The following is a 23,098-nucleotide window of genomic DNA, read 5'->3' on the forward strand; positions in this document are numbered from 1 at the left end:
GTGTGTGTGTATGTGTTTCCAGAGGCCAGAGGGGTCAGATATCTCTGGAACTGGAATTACAGGAGTTTGTTTGTGAGCCATATTGTTGGGGAGCTGAGAATCAAACTCTTGTCCTCTCAAGAACAACATGTGATCTTAACTGCTGAGCCATCTATCCCTTCAGCCCCCTGACTACCTCCTTGGAGACTGACTGCAAATGGCTTAAAGCTCCTCAACTAGACTAGACTTCTTTCTGTTCCCTGAGCGCTAGCATTTTGTATGAACTTTTGAAGATGCGACAAGCAAGCACTCTATCACTCTATAAGGAGGATGACGGGCTAAAGAGGAGTTCTTGGAAAAGAAGATGTGCTGAACAATTCCGACAGTAACGAAGGTGCCTAGGATAGAGGCAAATGCAAGGATTTAGGCTCCAGGAGTCGCTCTGGTCACCAGTCATCAGGAAACCAGCATCCTGCAGATTTATACTTCAGTACTACAGAACTAGGCCTGACCCTGTACTGACTTCTCAGGAACTGGGAGACCAGTGTCCACAAGGCCTCACTACTGGATAGCATTTCTTTTCTTCTTTTTCTGATTGGTTAGTTTCAGGAGCTGTGGGTTTCAGGGCAGACTTAAGTATATTTGATCTCTGTGCTCATTAGCGTGAAGAAAGGCTCAGGAAGTTGGTTAAACCCGAATTTTCACTTGCATCCCATTTCACAGACTTCTGAGAACTTGGGAGAAAATGTTAAGGTTATAGTGTTTGAGAGAATCTGATGAGAGAAGATTACAACACCTTGTCCCTCCTGGGGTCCTGTTTCTTGCATGGCCAGCAGCCATTGTTTTATCTTCACATGCCCTAAGCCTAGTGATTTAAGAATCCAGTGTTTTGTAGGTGGAACCTCTCTCTCTCTCTCTCTCTCTCTCTCTCTCTCTCTCTCTCTCTCTCTCTCCTTCCCTCTTTGTGTGTATGTGTGTGTGTGTGTGTGTGTGTGAGAGAGAGAGAGAGAGAGAGAGAGAGAGAGCCGACAGGAGAGGAGTAAAGACCTATGGCCCTCTATCTGTTCTTAGGAAAAAACAAAACAAAACAAAACATTAAGATGAGCCGAAAGCAGCTACCACCTAGAGAGGTGGCTTTGGCCCCGTTCCTAGGTTTCTTTTCTGCTCATTTCTTCCCTGGCTTTGTGTTAGGTACACTGGGGCAAGAGCAACAATTGGAAATGCAATATTCTTTATCTCCAGAAAAATATAGCGTGATAACATTTACTCTCCTCAAACACTTTGTCTTTTTTGGTGGTTTGTTTATATCAGGAAAGGGAACATCTCGGAAGTGTGTGGAGGCCATAAAGTGATTGAGAAAATAGGGACCTTTTGCTGGTAATCTTTCCCCTCCTGCCTAGTGGCTCGCGATCCATTCCAGGTTTTGCGGCCGACTCTGCCTCTGAATTTCGGCTGTGCACTGGGTAGCACGTTTCTCCCTCTCTCCCTCCCCTCCTTTCTCCTTCCCTCTTGCCTCCTGTGTCAGTCTCCAGGATTTTCTCTCTTCCCATTTCAAGAAGACTCTCACTGGCTCCCTCAGTCTATGTGAAGCTGAGGTTTCCCCTCGATCCCGTACATCTCCATCACATACCTCCACGCACACACCTCCCCGAGAGCCCCGCGTTCACACCCACAAACACGCGCGCTCACACTCGCGCCGGCCTGTCCATCTCCCTCGGGGTGGGGGGAGCCGGCGCGCGGTCCCACCTTCGTCGCGCACACTGGATAGGCGAGCTCGCAGCGCTCCACGACTCTGCGGCTCGGAACTCGGACCGCAGGGCTGAACACCCCTACTGTGGTGTTTAAAAAAAAAAAAAGACATTTCTTTGCCTTTTCCTCTTTTCTCCTCTTTCTCCAACGATTTTCTACCGGAGTGGCTAGCGGAGCCGGCAGCCTTCCCAAGGCAGCCCTGGTTGGCTTGCCATCCTCCATCTGGCTTATAAAAGTTTGCTGAGTGCAGTCCAGAGGTCTGCGCGGCTCGTCCCCTCGGCTGGCGGAAGGGGGTGACGCTGGGCAGCGGCTAAGGAGCGCGCCGCAGGCTCTGGCGGGCTTTCGGCTCGAGGGGCAAGGTGAAGAGCGCACAGGGAGCTGGGGGCTGCCGAGGTGGACTTGCATGTTGCACCATGCCTTCTTGGATCCGGGCTGTGATTCTTCCTCTCTCCGGGCTGCTGCTGACCCTCCCGGCCGCGGCGGACGTGAAGGCTCGGAGCTGCAGCGAGGTCCGTCAGGCTTACGGTGCCAAGGGATTCAGCCTGGCGGACATCCCCTACCAGGAGATCGCAGGTAAGCGTGGGCCCCGGGCCCGCTGCAGCCCCGAGAGGCGGCGGGGCGCCCTCTCCCTACCCCCTGTTGCTCAGTTGGTGCTCACTTTCTGCGGGTACCTCCCAGGGACCCCGCGTCCCTGCATCCAGGCGGCGGAGGCTGATCCCGTTTTTCGGGCGGGAGGAAGGTGTGCGTGCCCGCCGCCTCATTGTGTGCACACGCGGGAGCACCCTCGTCCCTCGCCCCTCTCTCCCTGCATTTGCTCCCGCGCCCTGCTACCTCCGTGGCTGGCCTAGAGCCTGGCCCGGCCGCTGGAGCAAAGGACGGTGGAGTGAGGACGGCTAGCGGAGGCAGAAAGCGGAGCCGGGCGCCCATAGCATCCCCCTCGCTGGGGCAAACTTGGGAGAACTGCGGCCGCAGTTTGCTCAGCGCCACCGTCTGAGTGGCGCCTTCTCCACTCCCGCCTTCGCGCCGGCGGGGGCGGTGGAGAGACGCGGAGATTCCCCTACTCAAGCTCTCTGCTCTCCAGGTCCTTTCCAGGGACTGGGCGCCCGGCTCCTGGGCTGGGGACGGGCCACTAAGGGGACCCATTGCTCGGGTCTCTAGGATCTGCACGTTGGAGTCCCGAGGCAGTTGGAGGAGGTGTCTTAGTACTCTGTCTGCTTCAGATTTGGGGCGGACTTTCCCATTAGGGTGCCCCAGTGCTTCCCGGACTGCGGTTGGTCACTCGGGCTGAGGAGACAACCGGGCCACCCGGCGTGGCGCCGGGTCCCGAGCATGGCCTCCCGCTCTGGCCGGCTGGTGCACGCGGAGCCAACTTAAGCAAGTGACCCGATGGGGGCGTTCGTCTCCGGGGTCTGCACTTCAGGTTCTCCGGCTCTCCTGGTCACAAGCATTCCTTCCTCCCGAGCTCTCGAGCCCCCACCCTCTGCCGGAGCAGCAACTTGCAGAGCAGCCTGGGTGTGTGTTTTCCAGCTCTTAGCGCCAACCGACTCCTAGCTTCTTTGGGGCTCTGTGAATGAAACGTGTCGGGGACAGATAATCCTTTGGCTGCTAGGGAGCCGAGCTGAAAGAGGCCAAGGGGAGACTAGGGATGCTGTGAGGGCGCGGGCTGCTCAAACCGGGTAGCTGAAGTCGTCCTATGTGACCTCAGATCGCTAGATCTCCACCAGACACTGTTTTTCCAAAGAACTGGTGGACTAAAGGAAAACACTTGCAAATATCGTAAAACATCTTAGTTTTTAATACGTTGTGGAATTAATGCTTTATGACGATCGGCTTCGAAACGCTGGGGTGAGGGTCTTTACTTATATTTCTATCAATTTGGGTATTACTAAAAGGAAAACAAACCACGCTTATGTATCATAAACAGCGTGGTGCTTTATGTAGAAGGAGCCCCCTTCCCCCTTCCGCACCCTCTCCCCAATTCACAGCTAGGCGTTCCGTTCCCTGGATCTAGTAAGCTTGAGAAAGTGTAGTGAATTATAAGAATACTTACTCTTCAGTCTCTGGGATTTCGCCCACCCGACTTGAGCACTCCCTAATTTGTTAATCAATGACTAGAAAGGCAGTGCTCCTGCAACTCCTTAAGTTTCTTAACCACCATTCCCTTTGTCTACTGTTATTTCATTCTTTCTAATTAATTGATAAGGATCAGCTTCACCTTTTTAACTCACCACATCTCAGGAAATTCAACTTTTAAAACGTTTAGAGTTGGGCTCCCTTCTAGGAACTCGTTTTTTTTCTCCTCTAATCTGGCCATTTTAAAACTGCATCTTTTAAACACACATATTTCCCAACATGATTTCAGAAGATAAGATATCTTCAAGAAGAAAACAGCAAAGTATTTTTAAATTGCATCGGTATTCTTTAGTAGATTCTGAGACTCTCAGGAGACTTGCCTTGACCCTCGGCACCGTCCGGGCGCCTGGCTATGGGGCAGATGGCTATTGTAAATCATTTCTGTAGTCACCAATTACTTTGCAGGAGACTATTCTCAGTGGCTGTACTCATTGTCCAGGAGTTAACTGCAGAGGGCTTTGCTTGTATACTTTTTGTCTTCCCCATTGTTTAAAAAAAAAATCACAGACTGTTAACAGCTCTGAGTCCCTGAAATATATCCACCCCACTGAAATCACCTCTAGCAGGATGGAGGAGGAGCTGAGGACTTTATCTCAAGCCCGGTGGGTGTCCTTCCTACGATGCTGGTGGACAGGATCACGGTCCCATGGAGTCAAAGGCACGTTGGGGAGGAAAAGAATGAATTGTGAGATAACTGAAGGGCTTTTATTTGGGGGCAAAGCGTTTTGTTTTGTTTTTTTCCAAAATAAACTTTACTCAGCGCTAAAGTACATTGCATTTACTATTGCTGTTGGAATAACCACTTAGGAAATATGGTGTTATTAAATAAACACACTCTCCCTCTCTCCCTAGCTCTTGGCAACATTTACATTTCATTATGCAGTATAGGGTAGAGTCTGTGTGGTGGTTTTCCTATCTTAAACCCTGAGTCATCCTTTGCCTTGCTTACACATCCAGTGGTTTGCTTGAGAAATGGTAGGAATTTAAAAGAACTGCTGTTCAGGCTCCAGATTCCAGTTGAGCCATGTTTGCAAGTAGCTTGCTTAGTGAAAATAACTGCGATGTAATAAGAACATTATATTTCATCTCAACATTATTAAACTTTTACTCCAAGCTCACAATTGTAGAACAATGTTGCCCTTTTCAGGGTAGAGAGAAGCTCTTCTAACTGCCAGAGGGGGGGCTCTAGGTAATATATAAATCTAGGAAGTGCCTTCAGAGGGAGAGTCTGCACCATCAATCTTCATGCAGCCTTGATTTTAAACCCATGCCGGCAGATTAGATAGACTCTCCGATTTGGAAGATTTCCAAAGGAGCTGACTCTTGAGCCCTTCTCAGCGATCCATTCTAATATTTCAGGATTCCTGTGGTACACGCAGTGTTTCCTGACATCTAGCCAAAAGGCTTCACAATAGCCGTGCTTGTTTTTTCTTCTTCTGTGTCCTGGGAAGATCCTAAGCTTAGAGCATCAGGAGCTTGGGTAGGAACAGTCTTATCTGCTCACTACTCCCGCAACACTCAGCAATTCCCATTTCTTCCTGGTGCTACACTTCTCAAAGAGCTTTATAGCAGATTATAGCAACTGTTTGTGCTGGGGTGCAGATTATCTGTACAGTGCTTGTCTGCTGTGCCCAGGGCACTATGTCTCTAGCAACACATGCATACCTTTACACATACACTCAAACACTCACACCCACTCATGCACGCACACACACATTCACCCATTATCCCCAACAATGAAGCATCTCACCCTTATAACTATGGGAATCCAGAGACTGTTATTGTAGGGTTTCTTACATGTAGTCTTTTTGAGATCTTAAATTGTACTATTTCTTAGGTCAGAGTAACTTTGTAGCTTAACATGGTTCTTTTCTCTTTTATCTAATGTAACTTTGTGTAATGCTTCAAGTCTATAGGAATTCTGTGCCCATCACCTATTCATACTCAATACTTAAGCAGGCCATATGGCTCAGCTGGTTAAAATGCTTGGTGCCAGACCTAAGAACCTGAGTTTGATTGCTGGGACCCACCTCTTTTTTTTTTTTTTTTTTTTTTTACTTTTATTTATTTATTTATTTATTTATTTATTTTTATTACATATTTTCCTCAATTACATTTTCAATGCTATCCCAAAAGTCCCCCATACCCTCCCCCCCCCCCACTTCCCTACCCACTCATTCCCATTTTTTTTTTTGGCCCTGGCGTTCCCCTGTACTGAGGCATATACAGTTTGCGTGTCCAATGGGCCTCTCTTTCCAGTGATGGCCGACTAGGCCATCTTTTGATACATATGCAGCTAGAGTCAAGAGCTCCGGGGTATTGGTTAGTTCATAATGTTGTTCCACCTATAGGGTTGCAGATCCCTTTAGCTCCTTGGGTACTTTCTCTAGCTCCTCCATTGGGGGCCCTGTGATCCATCCAATAGCTGACTGTGAGCATCCACTTCTGTGTATGCTAGGCCCCGGCATAGTCTCACAAGAGACAGCTATATCTGGGGACCCACCTCTTTGTAGGAGAAAACCAATTCTCCCAAGCTGTCCTCTGATCTCCATATGTGGTCAAAGACACCTACATACACACATAAACACAAGTTCAAAGAGAGAGAGAGAGAGAGAGAGAGAGAGAGAGAGAGAGAGAGAGAGAGAAAGCACTACCAAAGTTTTGATATTTGATAGATAAAAGACGACAACTATTTTTTAAATATCAGGCCCATGAGTGACTCAGCTAACAGTTGTTGAGACAAAAGCTGAAATCCAGGAGTGCTGGTTTGACAGTTGGTCAACCAATCTCTAGTTTGGTCCATTGTTCTACATAATTAAGTCTCCAGCATTTGTTGGATGTACAACATACAAGACCTAATCTTTAACCCTCTTATATGTGTTGTTGGCCAATACATCCATCTATATATTCTTACAAAGTTATGTGTGCTGAATTTATATTGAGTTGCAACACCATTCCCCAAATACCTTGAATTTTGATTTTAGCTTCCTGGGAATTGGTCACCCTCTACCACTACCACTTAATAACACATCTCTACATTTCCTGACTCATTTTTATTGTATTTATATGGTTCTATAAAGCACATACATTGGTTTCTTTCTGTGTACTGGGTCTACTAGAGCATTAGCTTAGTCCAAAACCTGGAATATTGGGTTAGCCAAACAAAGTTTACAATAGATTGCTACCCATAGGGTAGAAGCTGGAGCAAAGTCCTATTTCCACTGACTGGGACAAAATTTAAAACCAACCATTTTTAACATGTACTTTATCTCTCTCAGGTATGTCTGGAGTTGGGGCACAGTTGAACATTAAGAATGCATTAAAATGTCTCTGTCTTTTTATGCAAATTTGTCAATTAGCTATGTCAAGATCTATGGTGAAACTAGGATTCCTTCCCCGCCCCCCATATTCTGGTGATCTGGTGCTCTAAGTCCTTATTTTAGCTTCAAGTATGTACATATGTGAATTCTTCATATGTGTGCATACAAACACACAACACATACGTACACAGGCTTGGCTTTGTTTCATTGATCATTAACACATTTTCTTTTAGTTCATATGTAGTTACTGCATTAACATAAGTGGAAAAGCAGTGTTGAGTAATTCTTACCACTTCTCAGCTGTGCTAAAAGTCTTAGTTTTGGATAAATGGTTTAAGTTCCATTTATCTGCTTTACTCAACGATTTCTGATCCCTGCCCCCTCTTTTGTTAATGGATGGCTACCTTTAAAGCACTTTGGATGAACAAAGTGAATCATAAATTAATTAGCTGAATTTCAATTTTTTATTTCTATGGTTTGGCAAGTCACTAGATTTCTAAAATAATTACTCTATTTCCAGGTAGCAAAGCCATCTGAAATCCAGGTTATTAGGAGTTCTTCCTGTTAAATCTTTGATTTGGGAGTCAGTTGAGAGTGTTCCTTCCAAACAAAGTCAGTTCCGCTGATTTATTAAGAGAATAATTTCTTGTCATTTCAGGACTGACACACTTTTTTTTTCCAGAACACTCACTTCTGTTATTATACTGTCTCTTAATAGCTTGTGACTAGAATGTAGGCCACTATCAAGGATTGGTTCAAAGCACACAGCATTCTGTTCTTAAAACATTGAGGTTAAAAGATAGTATTCATTTATATAAGGAAACAAGTGCTTAAATGTTTGAACACTCATAAAATATAAAATTGTTGTTTCCAGTTAGGTGGTCTACTCTGTAAAACTTGTAGTAAAATAACGGTTAATAAATGACTTGATCCTAATTTCTGTCTTATTTAAACTTTAAAAAGCTAACATTATGCAATTCTTCTATAATTTACATATCCCTGAAGAGTTCTAGAAAGGCCAGAGATTTAGGGCTGTCTAGCTAGTATAAACAACTGTTTTAATATTTTAGAAATCTGGATGTTGTCTTACTTTACCTGCTAAAGTAATCTGTTATATTTTTTTCACTGCATATAACATAACTTTAAATTATATACCAATTATCCAAAATTATCCAGTTATCTGGTTGACAGTATTTTACACAGCCCCATTTGGAAAGTATTGTCAAGTCAGGAGTGCTGGGCCTGTATCTCTGCATTCAGAAGGTTAAGGCAGGGTATCTGGAGTTCTAGGCCAGCCTGGGCTACGTGGCCACACCCTTGTCCCAAACACACACACACAAACAAACAAAGCAATAAGGACAGACAGAAGACAGCCATTCAAACAGGACAAACAGAAGACAACCATCCACACAAGTGCACAAATGCACAAGTGCAAAAGTATGTAAATAAAATAGCTCACAGTGGTAAATCTTGCATAAAATTTTCTAAATTTTAATAAATCGGGACAAAAATAGGTTGCTATTGTCACCTAATTGCCTTTGTTCTTGAACTCTTGCAACAGTAACAAAGAACAACAGAAATGACTACATTTCAACAGCCTCTGGTTCACTGATCATCTCAGGCCTTTCCCTCTGTATAAGCCCCTGAGTGTTGTGCTCCCTCTGTAATTCCAGGGAACTTTGATCCCATTGAAAAACAAAAGTTTCAACAGGGTACAGTTGAAAACATAGTAAATCGAGCTGAGACAGGGTGTTCATCATTAAAGGCAAGCAGATTCATGGGATCATGTTATCTAAGCAGAGGGCCTTACATGTGCATCACTGAGGAACTGGAGTGTGACCTGGACTGTGAGAAGCTGTCTAAGATCCCCTGTGAACTACTGTTCACACACACACTACTACACACACACACACACACACACACAGAGAGAGAGAGAGAGAGAGAGAGAGAGAGAGAGAGAGAGAGAGAGAGAGAGAGAAAGACTTCCTATGTTTGCTCACTCCCCTTTAACCACAGAACTCCCTCTGACCTCCTGCCCTGCTTCTGGATGGCGACTGCACAGTGGGGAAGAATTCTTTCTCTCCCATCCAACCAATGTGCCCATCCTATCAAGTCAGTGAGTGTTTTCCTTTGCTGGGTCCTAAAAAGCCTTAATTTAAACAAATGAAAGCTTTAACCTTTCATTTGAGAGCAGTTGGGATCCCTTAGAGAAGTATTGCAACCAGGATAGGCCATGATTCTGAAATATTTTTTTGACTTATTTTAGAGGGATTACTAGAAGGGAAAACCATAAACACAAAAAGAAAGGAGCTATCACCTTGAACTGAAGTGGAGACTGTTGAAGTAGGAAAAGGGGATCCTGAAATATTTAGGTTCTGTGGGTACTGCCCAAAATTATTAGTCAATCAAATATTACTTATATAACTTTCACTGTGTGGTTGCCCATGGACAGTGTGGGTGAGTGTGTGGGAGAGAGACAGCCAAGGAGAGAGAGAGAGAGATTAACAGAGAAATAAATATCCATAAAACACTCACTGTCTCACCAAGGCAAGGCAACTTGGCATCGTTTTATCTGTGTTTTTTGTTAGATACAAAACTCACTATCATCATTAAGTCAAGAACATCACTGTTGTTGATAGAGATTCCTCAAATAAGCGCTGGATAAATTATTAATATTTAGAAAGTGTCAGGTTACCAAGAGTCAGGTCATCAGCCATACAAGTCAGAAAATTTCATTCACAGGTTTTTGTTTTCGCACTGTGGCAGTATAAAAAGAATTTTAAAAATTTCAACAAAATAGAGAACTAATTCCACTTTATCATAATCTCCCTGGAATTTAAAAATGTGTTTTGGAGTTTTTCTACCTCTGAAAGCTCATTATTGATGATCGGACAGGAATCAAAGTATGAGGTGGCCAGATGTAAGCAGAAGCCTTGAAAGATGGGGAGTGTTTTGTGAGGGAATGGCAAGGGAAGGTGGAATTCAGGGTGGAGTGAACAGAGGCCATGTGAAGGACAACAGAGACAGGAATTTACTTGGAATTGCTGAGACATTGTGTTGAGCTACATGGGTGTGGTGGGGGTTTTAGAGATCTCTGGATGTCCTCAGCTGACTACGGTGGGAATTAGGTCATCGTCCAGGGAGGTTGGCCCTGAAGTGATACGAGGGAAGTGTTGTTTCTGATTGGTTAAACACTATAAACAAGATTGAGTAGAGAGGTGCTTCTCAGAGGCCCCATGGACGAGGACAGCAGAGCTCTGTAGGCAGGAAGTGGACAGGACTAGAAGAGGGTAAGGGAAGAGAAAGAGCAAATGAGGCTATCAGAAAGGTGAAAAACTTAAATCAACTACAGTGAGCTTAAAATCTAGACCCAGTTGCACAGAGGTTCCAATACAAGCGTTGAGAGAAAACACGTTGTTGAAATCTTCACCTGAAATAATGTGCTTCAGCTACTTTGGGCTGCAGGTCACAGAAAATCCTGGCTCAGTTGGCTTACACACCCATCCTTTCACACATCAAGAGTCCCAACAAAGGTCAGGGAGAAAGAAGTGAGAAGAGAACGTTGTTTATAGGATCTGCAGGGCACTGCACTTGTTCTTCTTTCTGCTCCTGGATCCTGTTCTAACGCATCTCCATATGGGCACAAGACAACTGCCGGAGCACCCGGAGCCAATGCCAGAGGCAGCAAAAGGGATCGTTTTCCCCACATGTGTCCACTGGAAAGAAGTAGATGGACATGTGCTGCTGATTCCAGAACTGATTTCTGTGGCCATGCAGGGAAGGGAAGGGAAGGGAAGGGAAGGGAAGGGAAGGGAAGGGAAGGGAGGGGAAGGGAAGGGAAGGGAAGGGAAGGGAAGGGAAGGGAGGGGAAGGGAAGGGAAGGGAAGGGAGGGGAAGGGAAGGGAGGGGAAGGGAAGGGAAGATGATTCCAGAAGGAGAATAGTCATAGTTACACCCCAATTTGGTAGCTGATGGTCAACTGATTGCTCGATTAATATTCATCGTCTTAAGAAGAATCCTCCAGAACTGAATGGTGACAGAGGCATTTGAGAGAAAGCATGTAGGCTGTGTGCACTGAGTAGGTGTTTTCCATGCTATCTCTCCAGTATGGCCAGCGGTGAAGTGATGAGTATTCAGCTATTCTGGGAGAAGTGAGAGCAGTATTCAGTTTTGTAGCATTTGTCTGTGTAAATGTTCTCAACAGCACCCAATCCACATGGCCAACAATAGCCAAAAAAAAAAAAAAAAAAAAAAAAAAAAAAAAGACAGATGGCTGTTGGGAATTTTAAAGAGCCTGGGTCATCTCAGCAGGTACACATGGAGTCAGCAGAATAGCCCAAATCCTCCAACCTTTCTGTTCTTCAATAGTCTGGGTTCAGTCTCACAAAGTATCTGACTGAGTACGGCTGGATTGTGCCGACAAATCTGTATTTCAGGGATGTTCCTAGGCGGCGTCAATATTGTTGCTCTCGTCATCTTTGAGTCTCTTTAAGAGCAACACCGAGTTCCATACGAAGTGGGTTTTAAATACATGCTTCTGCCAGCATGAACAGTTAAATGCCAGGTAGTAATTTTTGTGACCTTTCTACCTTGACTGTGAATCTCCAACAGGAGAGTATTCTGATACTCTAGATTGTACTGATTTTCTCTCTCTCTCTCTCTCAATAGATAGATAGATATAGATATAGATATAGATGGTATATATAGATAGAGATAGATAGATAGATAGATAGATAGATAGATAGATAGATAGATAAATAGATAGATAAATAGATAGATAGAGATAGAGATATATACTGGACCCAGACATTTGGCTGTAGTCAGACCTTTAGTGGTATCAATATGTGTATACACATACACACACACACACACACACACACACACACACATACACCATGGCCATTTGAGGAAGTTGAAAGCAGCCATCTTCCCTTTGCCTGGAACTTTCCCAAAGGACTTTCCTGCTGTCAGTGAGCTGCCCTCATTAGTAAAGGGACCCTCTGCACAGTTTCAGAAGGAGAAAAGGGCAGCGGGAGGGAAGTTTCCTTCACTGTGAGGTCCCTGGTGTTCCCCACTATACTGGCATGATTCCTTTCAACACATAAGTCTCAATATATGTGTTCTTTTTCTGGTCTGGAAAAATTTTATCCCCTACCTTCTCTTTGAGTTATTCACACACTGACCTCCAGGGTCAGGACTAGCTGTTTTCTCCTGACCTATGTATTTGTAGGTAAGGAGACAATATACAGAGCTGGTCATTTTTCATTTTGTATTTATTTAATTACAAATGAGCAGATCCACTCTGAGCATGGCCACTAGGGCTCCATAGCCTCACCACTGTCAGGAGAGCCCCTTTTAAGGACTCCCTTTTATCCCTCTGTGCCCCCAGGACCGCTGTGCTGAGGGACCAGTGTTCCTCTTGGGATCCCAGGCAACTCGGGATATTGCTTATAAAGTCATAGAGGATTTAAGGCAACTATTTTCTTTGCAAGGGAAAAAAGCCTTTTGAAGTCTTCTGAAGGGAGGATGAATAATTTTCACTTATTTTCTTAATGGGTCAGAATAGCTTCAAGTCAATAGCACTTGTGAAATGAACTTCAGAAAGGTCGCCATGCATGGAGCATACATATGTACCAGTGAGAAGCTTTACCACTATCTGGAAAAGAAACAAAAGGAGTTATTGTCCTGTATCCGTTTGCTTCTCCAATGGTGGACAAAACAGAATGTAAAACATAAAAGTGATGTGTTTTTTTTTTCCTCCAAAAGCCTTAACTATTCTATCTTCTTAAAGTGCAGTGTGGTGATGTATTGTCAAAGGGACACTAGTGGGAAGCAGCTTATGAAACAAGTTACCCTTATCATGTGTCCCAGTCATTTCCCTTCCAGATCTAAACACTTGTCCACACCAAGGAATTAATTTTAGAAGACAGACATTTGGTTGAGCTTTAGTACAAGTCACCTGTAAACAAACCAAGATTTTGACAGCAACCTGTTTTCTGTTTGCCTCAGAAAGTCTTTCAAAGCCTTCAGAGCTCCATTGGAAGAGTCAAACCTGAGTCCTAACGTCCATTGTCACTTCATTGGAAATGCAGGCCCCTTGCACACTCTTGCTTGGCCATTGGTTTGCACTGAACTTGGGGAAAACAGTTCCCTCTTACATATCAAATGCTAATCCCATGAAATGCTGTGTGTGCTTTTACTGCTGGCATCCTTAGGTGACGTCTTACTCCAGACTGGGGGGCGTCAGGTATCTGGAGGTCAAGTAGGATGCTGACAGCTTGGGCTAACCCTTTTATAAGAGGACACTGAAGAATCTATTCATTTCACATACATTGCCACGTGGTTCCTGTGACGGCTAGTCTCTATCAGATGTGAAGTACCATCCAGTACTGCCGACCTCTGCCACCCACAGGCAAATCTCTCAAGTGGAAGGAAGCTCTTCATACTTACTGCCTTCTTCTCTGCCAGCAAACATAACTTGGAGATATCTTAGAATCATTTACAGACATTCATTTCGTACTTTGAAGGGTAGAATCTAAAGGCATCCAAATGCACGCTTCTGCTTTGAGTGAAATGTGTACTATATAAATCCATTTAAACTGGAGGTAAAATCATGTTAGATAAACCTGATATTTGTGACAAAAAAATTTGATAATGCGCATTTTTTCATTTTGTTTTTAACAGAACATTAACACATGAGGTTGAATCCGTTTCTCAGCCTGGCTTATTGATATAAAGGTAATATCGTAGGAAGTTGAATGTATAAGCAACTATGATTTCAGTGGTAGGTTCTGTACCTAGAAGCTAGGCAGGCTATATAAAAGATTCCCACTGAACAAAAGGTTGGCTACTTGGTTAGAATGATCTTAATCATAGATGGTAACCAAGGTTGCATTTCGTAGCTGGAAGGCAATTTCCTACCCCTGAAAAGGCTATACACCTTGTTTATTGTAGCAGCCTAACCGTTAGCTTACAAAGCACAACCCTTGACAAAACCATTGTTAACCCTCTGAAATATATTTTCAAAAACATGACTTTATGTTTGAAACAACATTTTAAAATGCTCTGTATGGTACAAAAGTCCCCGAAGCTGTTTTATTTGGGGGGAGAAATGAGCATGTTTCACAATTACTATAATCGGAAACAGGAAATGGAACACGAATAGGCAAGAAGAGGCTTTGTGTAGCCCGACATGTCCGAAAGCTAATTTCATTCAGAGTGACAATTCTGATTTGAACCTAATTAAGCATTAGAGAGAACCAGTGTCGAAAAAGATAAGCTCGTGGGTTCCTGAAAGTTCCAAGCTGCTGGTAGCTTCCAGCTCTGCTCAGGAGCGGTTTGGGACATCTGTAAGGTGCCACACATGCCCAGAAGGAGGCTCTGCTGCGCAGTGCCTGCCCGTAGGTGCACCACCTTCAGCTGCGGCTCAGCCTGGTTACTGTGGAATTGATTTTCACAGCTCATGACAGAAGCTGTTTTCAGCCCATGAGAAGGAAGTGGCTGAGGCTGATCCTCCTAACACAAACAGCAAATTGCTCCGTGCCTTCCATAGCTTTCGAGGTCTGTTACCTTAAGGTTCTAATGGCCTTTTAACAGTGTTTCCAGCTGAGCAACAGATGTAAGTATCCTGAACACTGAATGCACACCCCCAACCTGTAGCTCCCTTAAAGAATCTTTTTTTTTTTTAAACAGGCATCACATTCTAGGATCTAGTCAGCACTGCTTCAGATTTGAAAAATCAGATGTAAATCTCAAACAAATACTAAGTCTTATCTGTCACCGGATTGGCCTGTCCCAAGCTGCAGGACAGGAATTGAGGTCACATTGCTCACTATTACAGGTGGCCCTGTGGGGTAATATACCATCAGGGGAAAAAAAAATCAATAAAGCAACCCCAGGAAGCGTCTCAAATTCCTCACGCTTTAAGTTGATTCATTTCAATACTGAAAAACGCAACAGTGTTTTGGAAACCAGAGCGTTTAACTTTGAGAATTACTCTTCACACGCGTGGGTTTTGCTTTGTGCTGGTCTGCGTGTTTGCCCTCCACTCCTCAGAAGTGGGAAATGTTTCCCAAGTGGGCACCTGGGTACTCTGTACAGAGAACAGCAAGGCAGAACTGGAAATGGTAGAAGTTTGGTATGCGAGTCTTGTGGACTTGGGTGAGGGTGTGGGTGTCACACGGAGGAACTGGTGTCAAACTGTAGCCCTTTCCATTTTAAGAATGAGTACAGCACTGGGGTCCTTGATGGAAGAGTTGGAGGAGGGACTGAAGGAGCTGAAGGTGTTTGCAACCCCATGGGGGGAGCAATGGTGTCAACAGGCCAGACCCCCTGGAGCTCCAACTAAAGAGTACATATGGAGGGTCCCATGGCTCTGTCCAAACATGTAGCAGAGGATGCCTTTGTTGGACATCAGTGGGAGGAGTAGCCCTTGGTCTTATGAAATGTTGATGCCCCAGTGTAGAGGAATGTCAGAGCAGGAAGACAGGAATGGCTGGCTGGGTGGGTGGGTGGGGGAGCACCCTCATAGAGGCAGAGGGAGGGGTGATAAAATAGGGGGATTCCAAAGGGGAGACCTGGAAAGGGGGAAAACATTTGAAATGTAAATAAAGAAAATATCAAACAAACAGAACAAAAACAAAACAAAAACAAAAACAAAACCCTGAGTACAATAGTGTGCCTTTTGATTTCTCTGAGTTTGCAATGGTGACCAGAACACTGAAGGACAGATGAGTCATCAGACCAGTCATCTCCTTCTCTCCATGAACCTGCCCTTCTCATAGGAATAAGTGAGCTGCCACCACATTTATGCCCAGAGAGTGTAGATGTCTCTAGTGTAACACTATTGAAAAGGGACAGGGTTTCCTCTTTTCCCTGACCTCCTCACTACTGTAACCAGCCCATCGGGTTTCTCAGGAGCACCCACCTGTTGGGTATAGACAGCCACAGTGAATCCAATTTAGTCCAATACAGTTGAAACTTGAGTGTGAGCAGCCTGTCCTCTGGGATCGCAGTGTGTTTAAAGGATCCTTGTGATGGTGAAGTGGGTTCACAGAGGCCAACTCCTGTTGTTACTCTTCACCTTTCTCTGAACCTGTTTGCTCTTCTTTTTCTTTCTTTCTTTCTTTCTTTCTTTCTTTCTTTCTTTCTTTCTTTCTTTCTTTCTTTCTTTCTTTCTTTCTTCTTTTTCTTCTTCTTCTTCCTCTTCCTCTTCCTCTTCCTCCTCCTCCTCCTCCTTCTTCTTCTTTTTTTTTAATTCTCATGTGCAAACAGGAATAATAGAGTCACTACCTCTCATCACTGCAATTGAATTAAATTAAATTTAATAGTCATAAAACCCCTAGCATACTCCTGAACTGTAGTCAAGGTCACAGAAATGCCAAGAAGCACACACAAAAATAAGAAAAGCAACTAACTGGGGTTTGGGTGCCCATCTGCTGTGGGAGGAGGAGACTGGCATCGCACACTCTAGGGAATTTCTGCTCTGCACAGTTTACTCCAGCTGTGTATGACTGGCTTTGCTCAACTTGGGGAAAAGCCATGACCCACTTCCAGGAATATTCACCCTTTCATTGTCCTTTGTGGTCTGAAGACCCCTGTGTTACTATCTTCACTGGCCTGTCTTTGACCTTGCTCACCTGCAGTGGTGACATTCATAAGCTTTTGGGTCTAGGCTCAGCTCCTCAGTTTTTGGTTTGTGTGTGTGTTTGTTTGCTTGTTTGTTTGCTTACTTGTTTGTTTGCAGAAGGCTGGAAGGGCAGAGGGGCTGGGCCTCTCCACTGCAGTATGATGTATAGCCTTCCTGCGGAGTCCCGTGTGCTTCAATATTGAAACTTAAGACTTTATTCTAGGTTGCCTGTGGGGCAGTTCTTCCACAGGGCTCTAGGAATCCTTGTTTCCTGAGGTCAGGTAACAGACCCTCACACCCCTAGTGTTTACAACAGAAAATGACTTAAGGCATGAACAACCTAGAACCACTTACATATTTGCCAGACATTGTCCCCTCTGTGTAGACAGCATGACAACTTCTGAAGAGTCTTGGAAACAGAAAACTGGGGGCTGGTGGATCTTTCTTTACAACACAGTCTCTGGGCTTAAGGGCACATGCTACAGAGGCTGAGAGACCAAGTCCTGGCCTTATAACTTAGAATGTGATTATTTCACGGAACGCCTACACCTTGACTTTCCTTAACTCCAGAAAAAGGAAAGTAACAATGGCTGACTCATGACAATTTTCTGTGACAGTTAAGTAGCATGCTTCAGGTGAGCATCATGAAGAGAGGAATCTTCAGGAAATCGTAGTTCTCTCTCCCCGATTCCTGTGGTATGTGCATGCTGATGAGGTCGCTATCTCACCCGGAAGCAACAGGAAGGCCAGTTCACTATAATTTGCATGGTCATTTTAAATTTCCTCCAATGATCAGCCTCTAAGAAAAAAGCTATTTTCAAGAAAATTATTTAATTATTTTTAAAATATCTAAATTTTAAGTTCTTCTCTAATTATTTCTATATGTGTGTGTTTATGTGTACATGAGTGTAGAAGCCACTGGAAACTGTTAGAGGGCTTTGGATGCGCTGGGGACCGTGTTGCTTGTGTTCTTCTCTATGTGGATGTTGGGTCCTCGGCAAGACTAGTATTCACTGTGAACCACCAAACCCTGCCTCCAGCCTAGAGCTCTAAAAGGTGGTCTTGACGCGCCACTAAATGCCAAATAGGAAAAACTTTTATAAATGCACTCTTTGTCCTATTTACTCTCCAACTTGGAAATGACTGGCCGTGTTCTCTCTGTTGTGCTGCCTCACGGGTGTCAGTTCACCTTAAGCAGCCAAATCTTACGGCTTGCATTATTTTTTATTATACGTGAATTTATTTATTTTCAATTGGCATAGTAATTGTGCACATTCATAGGCATAGTTTGACAGTTCAGTATACATATACAGTATGAATTAATCAACTCAGAAGGAACAAATGGCATTCCATCTGCTGGTGCGTTTATTATTTCTCTGCATTGAGAGGCTCTGCCCATCTCCTCTGGTTCTCCATAAATGATGGCAGCAGGCTGTTTAAAACTACACTCACTCTTCTGTGATACAGGATGCTAGAATAGATTCTTCCCATCTCTCTGTATTTTGGTACCCATTGCCAAATTTCCCTCCCTTCCCCTCCATTTCAAGTTTCTAGTGGTGGTCAGCATCTCCTTCAGTTCTGCTCTGCTCCTACTTTGAGACCATTTCTATTTTTTGTAGCTTTCATTTATGAAAAAGTAGGTTATTTTTCTTCTTGTGTCTCCTATTTCTCTTCACATAAGCCCTCCCCCAACCCTACCCCCAGGTTCCTTTCGTTTTGCTGTAAGGTTGAATAATATCTCATAGTTTATATACCTGTGAGAATTTCTTTTACCACATATGTACTGGCAGGCCCCACAATTGATTATATATTTTGTCTTTGTGAATGATGCAGTAACAAACATGAAATGTAGGCATATTTTAATAAGCAGACTTTGTTTCTTTGGCTATATAGTAAGAATTTCTGGTTCATCTGGAGTAGCATTTTCTGTTGTATCCTGGCTACCACATACTTCTCCTGTTTTGAGAGCAGCTGCTCCAACTAGTTACTATTTCTGTGGTTTTGGTTGATGTACCCCTAAGGATTCCATCGATCCTGTATTTTCCATAGGCCTCTTGGTAACTTTGATTTGTTTAATCAGCAGCTCTCAAACTTGAGTGAAAGTTAGAATCACCCAGGGTGCTGGCTGAAACATGGGCTACCAAGCTCCAATTTGGTTGTTTCTAATTCATCAACTGGGGGAAGGGGCTCTTGAGTCAGTCTGAAGACATTCCTGAGCATGTTGGTGGCCTTGCTGTGGGGACACACTGAAGACACACACTGTCTGACATTCTCAGACCTAGGTTGTCTAGTTAACGGTGTTCTCCATTGCCCTCAGAATAAATACAGACTTCTTGGTTTAACAGCCAAGAACGTAAGCCACTTTTCTAATTTATTGCCAGGCATGCCTCTTCTAGAAACTTCCATCTCGTAAAAGCTCTTTCAACAAAGTCACTTCTCTCCGAGCTTCTGTTCTTTGCTCACAATCCTAACAATGCCAACCTGTCCTCCCTACTCTTCCGCGAAGCCAAGTTTAATCTCATTAAGTTGCCCATACCAATCACTCTCAGATTCATCAAATTCCTCTCTCCAAGGCTACTTCCTTCCTGTTTCTGCCTTTACTGACCTTCAGTCATTTGTCTCTTATTTTGGTAATCAATCCAGCTGTGTTCTACTATTTCTTTTCTCCTTTTAAAAAAAAAGGAGACATTTATTCTTTGTTTTCCACACTTGCCCCTGAGGTATCAGAGGACACTCTTCCAATTCTACTTCTCCCAGAGCACAATGCCTTAACATACATGCTATGCAATAAATAATTAACTATTCTCTATTAGGAATTACAAGAAGTATTCCTTTCTCCCTGCTGGGCAAGACTTAGTCAATTTCAGTAACACTAAAACTAAGTGGTGTATTGTAAAGATACTCTCCTGTTTCCTTCAAAAACTTGGTACCCATAAGCTAAGTTAGCTCAAGGCAGTGGAAATCAATTTACGAAAGGATAAAGCAGTGGAGATTACTGTGTGGAACAGGGGATGCGCTGCTTTCATTTGGTGTTGAAGAATAACCTACCTCCCAATGAAGCATTGCCACACGTTGGTACGCGCCTATTTAAAATGTCCTTTAAAAAGAGAGGGGTGCACTTTCCACATCTTTGACAATAGTTTTAGAATATCTGAAAAGATTAGGCGAGTTAAACATAAAGAATATTTTAAATGACAACAGTATTACCTTGAAGGTGAAGACGTTGATAGGAAGGAACATTTCTTGACAGAGTTGACTGGTCCTAGGCATGGAGCCACCAAATGGCGTAGCTTCTAGAGTGATCTATTTATGGTAGAGGCTTTGAGTAATAAATTGAGCTCCTGGCGTGCTCACAGGAACCGCTTGTAGTTCTGTGAATTCCATTGGTGGCCTTGGCCTACTTAAGACCTCATTCATATGTCAGTATAGGTCAGGAAAATTTTATTTTTAATTGCCTGTTTAAAGGAGAGGTACTTGGAGTTTTCCTGCCCTTGAGGTCCACCGAGAACAGCGAGGACAGCTACAGAGGAGAACTTCAGTGTAATGCAGAGAGGAGTGATGGAGGCTTAGAGAAGCAGGGCTTGGGTGGGTAATTAGTGCGTCAGAGAGGGAGAACCTGAGGCATGAGAGCTTTGGTCAGCTTTTCAGTTGTTGAAGTGGCTTTTTCTCTTTTGCATATGAATCAATTTAAAATGTATCCTTAAATGCTTTTTTTAACTTAAAAAATGTTGAGGTTTATTTATTTTGATTTTGTGTGTTTTGTGTGTATGCCTGTGTCTGCATTGACTGCAGAGACCAGAAGAGGGCATCAGATACCCTGCAAGGAAAGATCCAGATGGCTGTAAGCTGCCTTGTGGGAGCTGGGAACTAAACCCAGGTCCTCTAAGGAAGCAGCCTGGTCTCCTAGCTGCTGAGTCACCTCTCTTTCTCTCCAGACCCCTGCACCGCACCTTCTCAAGACAGGGTAGGAATCTTTTCTAAGGCCAAAAACCTTCTATGTAGAGCAGGCTCCCACCTTTACCGACTAGTACAGGAATTAAAGGGGCACCCCAATACCTGGCCCTAAACACTCTTATATATAAGTGGAAGAATTGTACCTAACAATTTGGAAGTTAAGTAAATTCCTCTCTTCAGTATATCAATTTTGTGAACTTGCTAGCAATGCATAGCTTTGGTGTTTTCCAAGACTCGACCAAATGATCTTTGTTGCGGTCACCGTACTTGAATCTGAGCACAGCAAACTGCATAAACTTATTGAAGATGGTTAACCTCATTATCTCTGTTCTCATGTCTAAGAAAATTTCTAGTGAAGTTTTGGGAAAATAACCACCCTTATTTCAGATGATAATCTCCACTAAAGATGAAGTTTTTAATGTGCTAGTTCATATGAAAATACCCCTTTCCCAGAACAGCATACTGTGTATTTAAAAACTCATAGGCATTGCCGTATCCTCTGTGTGTGTGTGTGTGTGTGTGTGTGCATGTGTGTGTGTGTGCATGTGTGTAAATGAGTGAATTTGTATAATTCAATCCCCACATCCAGTTACTTTCTTAAATTGTTTATGTTGTGTTAAAAAGACAAATATTTTGATAGTGTGAGATGAAACCACTGATGAGGCTGTTATTTTATTATTTAATATTGATATTATATTGTTTACAAAAGCAAATGGTGTGAAAAAATGTTTGTGGTGTGGTCCTCTTTGCTATCTTTCTGGTGTGGCTGGTGCTCTGCCTCGTTTTTATTTTTATTTTTCCGTTAGTTCTGTGTTTTCTATCACGCTGGAAACTGCGAGGTTACGCTTGCACTGGGGCAGCTTGCCTGCGAAGATGTTTGAAACAAGTTCTGGAGTTATAAGAGAGAAATGAGGATGCATTGTCGACAGTAAACAGGAAAATATCCTCCTTTCACGGAAATCCTTCATTCCTGGGAGAAGAGCAACCACTCTCTCAAAAGCAGCAGCTGTAGGATCCCCCAAGAAGCCAGAACACACTAACAATCTCAGCAGTAAAATGCGTTTTGGTAGCTCTACAGAGATTTAGCTGTTGCTGACAAAAAGATCAAAGTCTAATTTTATAATGAATGTGTTTAAACAAGGCACAAGAGAACCTTATTCATGGTGTTGGAGGACACACCAGGGCACTTGAAAGTCAGTCCAGGAGTCTCTGCCTGCCTGACTGTTCCTAGCTCAGAGCTGTCTGGGAAAGGCTGCGCTCAAGCAGCTGAATTGGTGAGCTGAGCTACGAACACTCACTGACTGGCTCAGTATTTTCCAAAGTTGGTACAAAGAGAAAAGAATAGCCACATATAATTTTCTTTTCTGTCTGTCTGCCTGCCTTTCTTCCTTCCTCCTTCTCTGTCTCCCTCTCTTTCTTTCCCTTTCCCTTTCTCTCTCTCTCTCTCTCTCTCTCTCTCTCTCTCTCTCTCTCTCTCTCTCTCTCTCGTACAAATTGTTATTTCCTCCTGACAGAAGAGTTCAAAGGGTTCAGTTCTTTAAGGCTCTTTTCCCTCTGTGACTTCTCACTGAGTGAACAGCGTGCACCTTGATGTTTGTTTGCAGTATGGCTAATGTTTCCTAGCTGGTAGATGTTTTAGAAGTGACCTCTTTGGTGATTGGTGGGTGCAAAACAGCATTCTCCCGAAACCACTGACCATGCATTCTTCTAACACCATATCCGGGATAGTTGGCCGATTTCTTAACTCTTACATGTACACCCACGCACAAAACATGCTTCATGAACTGGAGAATGTGTGTGCTTATGTGGTGTGATCAGTTATACCTTAAAAACATTTTGGAGTGAAAATCACATTCTAACTTGCCACTGATGGTGTAAAATATAAGTACCAGTATCTCTTATTCTGTAGATTCCTACAAGGACTGCATCTGATTTATCTTTGTAATACCTTCAGTGCCCAACTGAGATGATAAGTGTCCCATGTACCTGTAATGAATGTGACAAATAACTACAATGACCCAGACTTCCACTGGCTTCTAGAAAGCAATCTTCATGAAGATTTTGGCTAACTGGCAGGCATCGTTGATTATGAAAGCATTTCTGAATGCTCTTGGTTAGAGCCTAACATTATATTATCAGTTTTTATTTCAGTAGATGATTTGTTTTTTGGTGGCTGTGAACTCCTGACCCTCAAGGAGCTTGCCCAGTCTTAGGGTCCTCATTGGAAGTTGTAGTGGAAACTGTAATTTCCAATCAGGACTGATGGTAAACATGAGTGTCCAGGGAAACGGTTGTTCGGAGATTAAAATGTTCTTACTGTTACTAGTATGTTGGA

General features: G+C 43.7%; 1 protein-coding gene across 3 annotated transcripts in view; it reads left to right on the forward strand.

Moving 5' to 3' along the window:
* The first annotated feature begins 1,125 nt into the window (after positions 1–1,125).
* The window catches only part of Gpc6 (glypican 6), a 1,054,610-nt gene continuing 1,032,637 nt past the window's right edge, over positions 1,126–23,098 (forward strand). For 2 of the 3 annotated variants that reach the window (NM_001079844.2, NM_011821.3), the window contains exon 1: positions 1,503–2,301. In NM_001079844.2, coding sequence (NP_001073313.1) covers positions 2,142–2,301 — 160 coding nt within the window. In that variant the 5' untranslated portion in view covers positions 1,503–2,141. Of the gene's footprint in view, positions 2,302–23,098 lie in introns of all 3 variants that reach the window. The other variant, XM_006518929.4, reaches the window with a different exon arrangement.

Source organism: Mus musculus, chromosome 14, assembly GCF_000001635.26.
Source record: "Mus musculus strain C57BL/6J chromosome 14, GRCm38.p6 C57BL/6J".
Lineage (NCBI taxonomy): Eukaryota > Metazoa > Chordata > Mammalia > Rodentia > Muridae > Mus > Mus musculus.